General features: G+C 46.5%; 2 protein-coding genes across 4 annotated transcripts in view; one reads left to right on the top strand and one right to left on the bottom strand.

The window, feature by feature from the left end:
- The window catches only part of LOC112234542 (thioredoxin, mitochondrial), a 7654-nt gene extending 4664 nt beyond the window's left edge, over positions 1-2990 (bottom strand). The window contains exons 1-2 of one of the 3 annotated variants that reach the window (XM_024402709.2): positions 2869-2990; positions 2023-2285 (exon numbers count right to left, since the gene is read on the bottom strand). In XM_024402709.2, the coding sequence (XP_024258477.1) occupies positions 2023-2285 (263 nt within the window). In that variant the 5' untranslated portion in view covers positions 2869-2990. The other 2 variants (XM_024402708.2, XM_024402710.2) reach the window with 2 other exon arrangements.
- Positions 2991-3118: 128 nt separating this feature from the next.
- LOC112234541 lies at positions 3119-7293 on the top strand. The gene is made up of 2 exons (XM_024402707.2): positions 3119-3751; positions 4395-7293. Exon 2 carries the CDS (start codon positions 4608-4610, stop codon positions 5685-5687), a length of 1080 nt encoding a protein of 359 aa, XP_024258475.1. The 5' UTR covers positions 3119-3751; positions 4395-4607; the 3' UTR covers positions 5688-7293.

The following is a 7293-nucleotide window of genomic DNA, read 5'->3' as shown; positions in this document are numbered from 1 at the left end:
TTTGAACATCTGAGACAGAGCACCATTAAATACATTATTTAAAAAATGGATAGAATATGGCACCACAACAAACCTGCCAAGAGAGGGCCACCCACAAACTCACAGATCACACACTTGTGTGTATAAGGTAATTGTGAAATGATTGTGAGATTACTCGTTGGATATTACTGCATTGTCGGAACTAGAAGCACAAGCATTTCGCTACACATCTGCTAACAATGTGGATGTGACAAATAAAATTTGATTTTGATTTGACCAGGCAAGGAGGGCATTAATCAGAGGCAACAAAGAGACTAAAGATAACCCTGAAGGGGGAGTATCTGTCCATAGGACCACTTTAAGCCGTACACTCCACAGAGCTGGGCATTACAGAAGAGTGGCCAGAAAACAGCCATTGCTTAAAGAACAAAAAATAAGCAAACACATTTGGTGTTTGCCAAAAGGCATGTGGGAGACTCCCCAAACATATGGAAGAAGGTACTCTGGTTAGATGAGACTAAAATTGAGCTTTTTGACCATCAAGGAAAACACTATGTCTGGCGCAAACCCAACACCTCATCACCCCGAGAATACCATCCCCACAGTGAAGCGTGGTGGCAGCACCATGCTGTGGGAATGTTTTCCCCCATCGGCAGGGACTGGGAAACTGGTCAGAATTGAAGGAATGATGGATGCCGCTAAATATAGGGACATTCTTGAGGGAAACCTGTTTCAGTCTTCCAGAGATTTGAGACTGGGACGGAGGTTCACCTTCCAGCAGGGCAATGACCTTAAGCATACTGTTAAAGCATCCCTCGAGTGTTAAGGGGAAACATTTAAATGTCTTGGAATGGCCTAGTCAAAGCCCAGACCTCAATACAATTGAGAATCTGTGGTATGACTTAAAGATAGCTGTACACCAGAGGAACCCATCCAACTTGAAGGAGCCAGAGCAGTTTTGCCTTGAAGAATGGGCAAAAATCCCACTGGCTAGATGTGCCAAGCTTATAGAAACATACCCCAAGAGACTTGCAGCTGGAATTGCCGCAAAAGGTGGCTCTACAAAGTATTGACTTTGGGGGGTGAATAGTTATGCACGCTCAAATTCTGTTTTTTTGTCGTTTTTTGTCTGTTTTTTTGTCTTGCTTACTTCACAAAAAATATTTTGAATCTTCAAAGTCATAGGCATGTGTAAATCAAATGATAACATTTTTTTAAATGGGGGGTTGTATTCCAGGTTGTAAGGCAACAAAATAGGAAAAATGCCAAGGGTTGAATACTTTCGCAAGCCACTGTGTGTTTTCATGCATGTATATTCATTCAGGCTGTGCATGTAATTTTCTAGAGCAGGGGTGTCAAACTCATTCCATGGAGGGCCTAGTGTCTGCTGGGGTTTGGTTTTTCCTTTCAATTAAGACCTAGACAACCAGGTGTGAGGAGTTCCTTACTAAACAGTGACCTTCATTCATCAAGCCCAAGGGAGGAGCGAAAACCCACAGGCACTTTGCCCTACAGGGTATGAGTTTGACACGTTGTAGAGGAGCATGAACTCAATGTGGCTGTCCTGGCATTGCCTCTGTTTGTGTAACCTCAAATGATCTCCCTCCAATGGAAACACCATCAGATGTCTGGCTGCATGGCTTGACACATACAGTATGGGTAAGGTGTTGTTATCACACATGATATGTACTCAGTCACAACTTTCACTGTTATGCTTTAGTCTTACAATAGGAAAGCTGTTGAGCATGTTATGCCAACTCAATATAATTGATAAATACATTCACCTGTTGGGTGCATTGTTGACAAAGCTATGGTCAGGTTTACAAGCCTTGTTGTAAAACCATAATTTGATACCTTCTATAGAAATTGTTTCCTGCTGTCATCTCAGTTGTCTAATTCCAACAGGCAGACAGATGCTTATCCATGTATTCTCTCTTAGGGGCTTTGCTTTCTCATTAGAGGGTAGTTTGTAAATGCTGTAAGTGGAGCCTTATCCCCTCTGGGGGTCCATGAAGCATATTAATTAATCTATTAGCTACTCACTGGGCATGAAAGTCAATAAGCACAGGCAGCTCACTGTTGATGACTCTCTCTGTGAAGTCCTCATGGTCCTGCACATTGAAGGAGACCTCTCTGCGGGAAGTGTGGGGCAGGGAGCGGGGCAGAGTGCGTTTGGGGGAAAGGAGGGATAGAGGGGTAGTGGATGAACGCAGAGAGGTAGAGAAGGAGGAGAGGGAGGCCGGGAGACAGCGAAGGTCTTTTACTGAGAGGGTCCAAATTCTACGGACTAGCAGCCGGTGAGCCATCTGAAATGAGACATATAGGGGGAAGAGAACAGAAGAATGATCAATAAATGTAATTTCATGTCACCATAATAGAAAACAGGGCCACTACTCAGGCTGAGCTACTATGGTTGAACAGTGACATCAGGGGGAGGACACCTATAGAAGACATTAATGTTTACCACCATACAGTGGTAACATGTAGGTGTGTGAGAGATGGCTGGCTTAGTGGCTATGCACAACATAAACAGCTGGGAACAAGATTCAAACAGATTCCTAGTTAGCTAACGTCACTGACAACTGCTGATGGTGGGAGGCAATAAACCACCACAAAGAGTTTAGATAGTTATATTTGTGGCTCGACCATCCAATAGAACGGCGTCGTGTTTCGCACCCATTGTGCGAGTATTTACGAACTGGGTTGAGCTTTTTCTTCGAATAACCTCCGTGTGACTTTGCCTCTCTTCCTTCTCTCTTTCCACGCGCCTGTGTCCTCCCATTATAAAACGCCCACATCCACAAACCGGAGGAAAACTACTGCCATTACGTGCCAATGTCACCCAGAATATCATTGTAGTGGAACAGACAAATAACACAAAACACTTACCGTTCTGTACACTATCGTCCTGTATGAAGTACTTCCGTTTACAGTTCAGATTAAAGAGAACGCACAGGTTATTTGTAAATCTCATGTTTGAGCGAGTAGCGCCGCCACGAGTTAAAATTCAGAACTACAGTGGCACCAGTGCACTTGAAGGGCTATGAAAGGTTCTCTGGCAAAACAATGGGAAGACCTGGAGGTAGAGGTGAGGTGGATATGCAAATCGTGGAGACCCCACCACACGGAATCACAGAGGTACTGGCGGCTGCTTTAATAGACGTCTCCGTCATCGGTGCCCGGGGAGCAGTTCTTTGGGATTAACTGCCTTTCTCAAGGACAGAACGGTATATTTTTTTCACCTTTTTTTCACCTTCACGGATCAGGGATTCAAACCAGCGACATTTCGGTTACTGCCCCAACGCTCTAAACCGCTATAAGCTATCTGCCTACAAAGTTCACTGCATTGAGCTCAGGCACCTATAAATTCCCCTAAGCGAAATTGTCAATATGGGTACCATGCTGGCCCTTTCTCTTCAGAGAGCTATTCATTCATAATTGATGGGGAGACTAAAATGAAAGTGAGAAGTGAGGCTGTCTCGACCACCTTTCATGTCAGATGGCCACGGGATGAAAGGTAGAGAGATGTGGGTGTGTGAGGAGCAGAGGAGACTGAGACTAGATGTGGAGAGAGTAGAGTAGACAGCAGACAGACGGACAATGGATTCAGAAATGGGGACAAGGCATTGCTGCTGCTGCTGCTGCTTATGATGATGTGGACAGATGCACAGGAGGACCAGACTGCTGCATTAACAATGAATGGATATTCAATCAAAGACAGCTCATTCCTGAAGTTGAGAACTGAGAATGCAGAGAGAATACTCCTGACCCTGTGAGTGGCTTTCACGTATTCTTTGTAGACCTGTAGTACTTCTTACCATGAATTAGCTTTTGTACACATACTCATTGCACTGCACTCAATGTTTTCTCTCTGACTGTCCTTTCCTCTCTGTGTTTATTATTCTGTCTTTTCACAGCAGTGGAGGCTGGTGGGAGGAGCTATCGGAGGACAGGCTCATTGTAATGGCTGGAATGGAATTAATAGAACGGAGTCATACCTGTGGTTTCCATATGTTTGATGTTCTTTGATACCGTCCCATGTATTCCATTCCAGCCATTACAACGAGCCTGTCCTCCTATAGCTGCTCCCACCAGCCTCCTTTGTTTCACCACTGCTGTATTATGTCTCTGTGATTTCATGGACAGTGACTGTTTTCTCTGGATGTAGTGCAGTACCATAGCTTTGATGACTTAACTCTGAATAACTATGTGTCAGTGGAGGCTGCTGAGGGGAGGACGGCTCATAATAATGGCTGGAACGGAGCAAATGGAAACCATGTGTTTGATGTATTTCAAACCATTCCACTAATTCCCCTCCAACCATTACCATGAGCCCGTCCTCCCCAATTAAGGTGCCACCAACCTCCTGTGCTCTGTGTTAATTCTGTAAATTTGTATCCACTGTCTACTTATAGGGTGCCTTGTTGAACAAGATGTTTATGACCTATCCGGAGATTGGTGAAGTGACTTCAGGATTTTTTTAAAACTAAGTACATTTATAAAAAGTCTAACGAGGTCTTCCCTGAGCATATCAACCAGAGGTGGTCCTTTTACCAAGTGAAATGTTTTACCCCATCCAATACTATTAAACACAGACTCCCATCTACCGCCACCTGTAATAAGGGAAAATGTCCCAGCTTTCCCGACACTGGCAGTTTGAACGTGTGGACAGATCTTCTGATGACTTCTGCAGGCACCTTCAAGGGGGGGAGGAGGAGAAAGGAGCAGATGTAATCCTCCAGAGGACGGGTGAAGAGATGAGACCCTCTATCACCCTCTGCCCCCCACCCTTGTTCCGGAGCATCGGACCATCGGGGCTCTCGGCCAGCCTACCACCCCACCGACGTCTCCGCTCCATATTCCGCAGATCCAGAGCGGTGCTGCCTGCGAATACACAAGCCGGCAAGGTTTCAGGAACACACACCCTCCAAGATTTACTGTTTGGCACCCACATCAACACACTCCCACATCAACTGACTCACAATGACGTAGTGTCAGAGAAGGACGTTCACATAAACACAGACTCAGAGACACAAACACAGCCCAAGAGACTCATGAGTGCACATGGGCTCACTGTATTAGAACCACCAACAGGACCTCTCACAGATACACTCTCATTCATAGTCAGTGCTGAAAGCAGACAGCAGGGCGGACAAACTTTTTCTCAGCTTTCCCCACCCCTAAGGACCCATATCAAAGGCAGGGCAAGATGGGGCAGAGCAGTGTCTCCTCTTAAAGTGCGAGATGATCTTGGGACTGGAGAGGGAGGAGTGAAAGAGAAGCAGAAGGTGAAGAGGAGGAGGAGGAGGCTGGACTGTAAAGGAGAGGACCAATCCAATGACAGATATGTTCCGTCCTTCACCCCAGAGACAGAGGGAGATGGTGGACTGTGCCAGTGGTTACAAAGTCTGGGGATTGGAGATAGAGAGGAGGAGGCCATTTCCCCCAACAGAAGTAAACCGCAGCAGAGTGGGTTCAGAGAGAGGATGGCTGAACACAGAGAGGGGTATTTACATCCAGCAACCAACCACAGGAGAGACAGACGCCCCCACTTCCTCCCGCCTATCTGTCAGTCTGGCTCCCTCCTGCATGTACCCCTGCTGCTTCCCGAAAACTCTCCGCCACCCTCGCCATGCACCTCCCCACACGCTCCCTTCCACCCCTTGCCTGTACCCCTCCTCCACTCTCTGCCCTTCAGGAGGAAGTGATATTGTCCAGCAAAGGAAAGGGGTCTCAACTCAAGAGGCCCATTTGTGTTTACGCTGTATGCGGTTTTCTGTCTTGTTACTTTGGCATATTCTGACTGACACTTAGCTTATGTAAGGTTATATAATGTATTTGCCTATAGCTCATTACGCCTACACATCCTTAACAAGTCTTATCCAGGTATAATGTATTGATCTTGCCTATTATACTGTACGTCCTTTACAAATAATCACATGAATAGTTTCTAAGGATATGTTATCCTGTCACATTTCAATTGCATGACATTTAGCATGTATAGTTTGAAAGATCCAGGGCATTGTTGTTTCTCAGGATTAACATCAACAAGTGAACCAACCTCAGCATTTCAGAATGGTGTGCCCTGCCTTGTCCGTCTATAGACCGTGTCCAGATATCCCCCGCAGAGGGCCCCCTCCCCTGATCAGAGAGGAGGCCCATGTTGTTTTTGAGGTGTTTGTTGGGGCCTGAACAGTGCTGTGCTCTGTGTGCAGCCTGTGGTGGGAGCTGCATGTCAGGGCCAGAACACCGGCGTCTCAGTCCTCCTCACTGCCCGCCTCGCACAGCCTGCCGTTTATGTGTTTACCCTCAAACGCAGCCCAAAATGTTTGTGAGTCAGGCTCTTTTTTTTTTTTAAGTCCACCCGCCCCTCTCCCATTAGCCGCCAAACAAACATTGCACCGGAAATTTCAGGGATATCTGGGATTTTTGAGGGATCCCAGCAGACAGGGGGCGAGGTCGAGAACAAGGGTGCTTTCTGTGACATCTTAGAGGTGAGGTGGGGTGGGCCAAAAGAGAGGGTGTGACCAAGGCTGGGTGGCAGGGGGTGGGCAGAGTCAGTAAGCTTCATTACGACTGATCAACAGGCACAGGTGGCCCAGTTTCCGGTGCCCTTTGACCTTGTTACGTTCCTTGAGCCCACAGTACGTGCCACCCCTGACCTCACTCATCACCAAGCTGACCCGAGCGCTAGGCTAATGGTAACCATTGACGTAGCTGTTATAAGGCCCCATGTCACATGTAGCAGCAACCTCTTTTTTTGGACTGCTAACTGGTCTATCTTATTTCCTCTCATTCCTTCTCCTCCTTGCCCATTCACTCCACAGGACAGACAGGACAGTGGGCCCAGAACAACCATTGATGAGGCTGAGATTTTATGTCACCCCCCAAACAAAGGAATAATGAATGAGAAAGTGTACACTCTTTGTTCACAGGGTGCTATCTGGGCTTTGTCCAAGCCTCATCCTCGCCAAACCCCTATGTCCTTACTCATAATGGCCTGGTGACACATATAGTACATGGCACAGTAAAATGGCTATTGTTAGGTTAAATTGTTCCCAACAGGGCAAGTACAGTAAATAGCCTTGTACTTATTTAAATTAAAGTGAAACAGAAACCAAAGTCCAAGTCCACTTTTTCTCAGTCTCTTCATTTTCACTGTTTCTGCTCGTGCCACCCCTGACCTCTCGTGCCACCCCTGACCCCACTGTGTACTTCCGGCGCCGACAGAGATGGCTGCCTCGCTTCGCGTTCCTAGGAAACTATGCAGTTTTTTGTTTTTTTACGTGTTATTTCTTACACTAGTACCCCAGG

The sequence above is a fragment of the Oncorhynchus tshawytscha genome, linkage group LG09 (assembly GCF_018296145.1).
Source record: "Oncorhynchus tshawytscha isolate Ot180627B linkage group LG09, Otsh_v2.0, whole genome shotgun sequence".
NCBI lineage: Eukaryota > Metazoa > Chordata > Actinopteri > Salmoniformes > Salmonidae > Oncorhynchus > Oncorhynchus tshawytscha.
The sequence above is the reverse complement of the archived record's forward strand: the minus strand, read 5'-3'. Positions and strand labels throughout refer to the sequence as shown.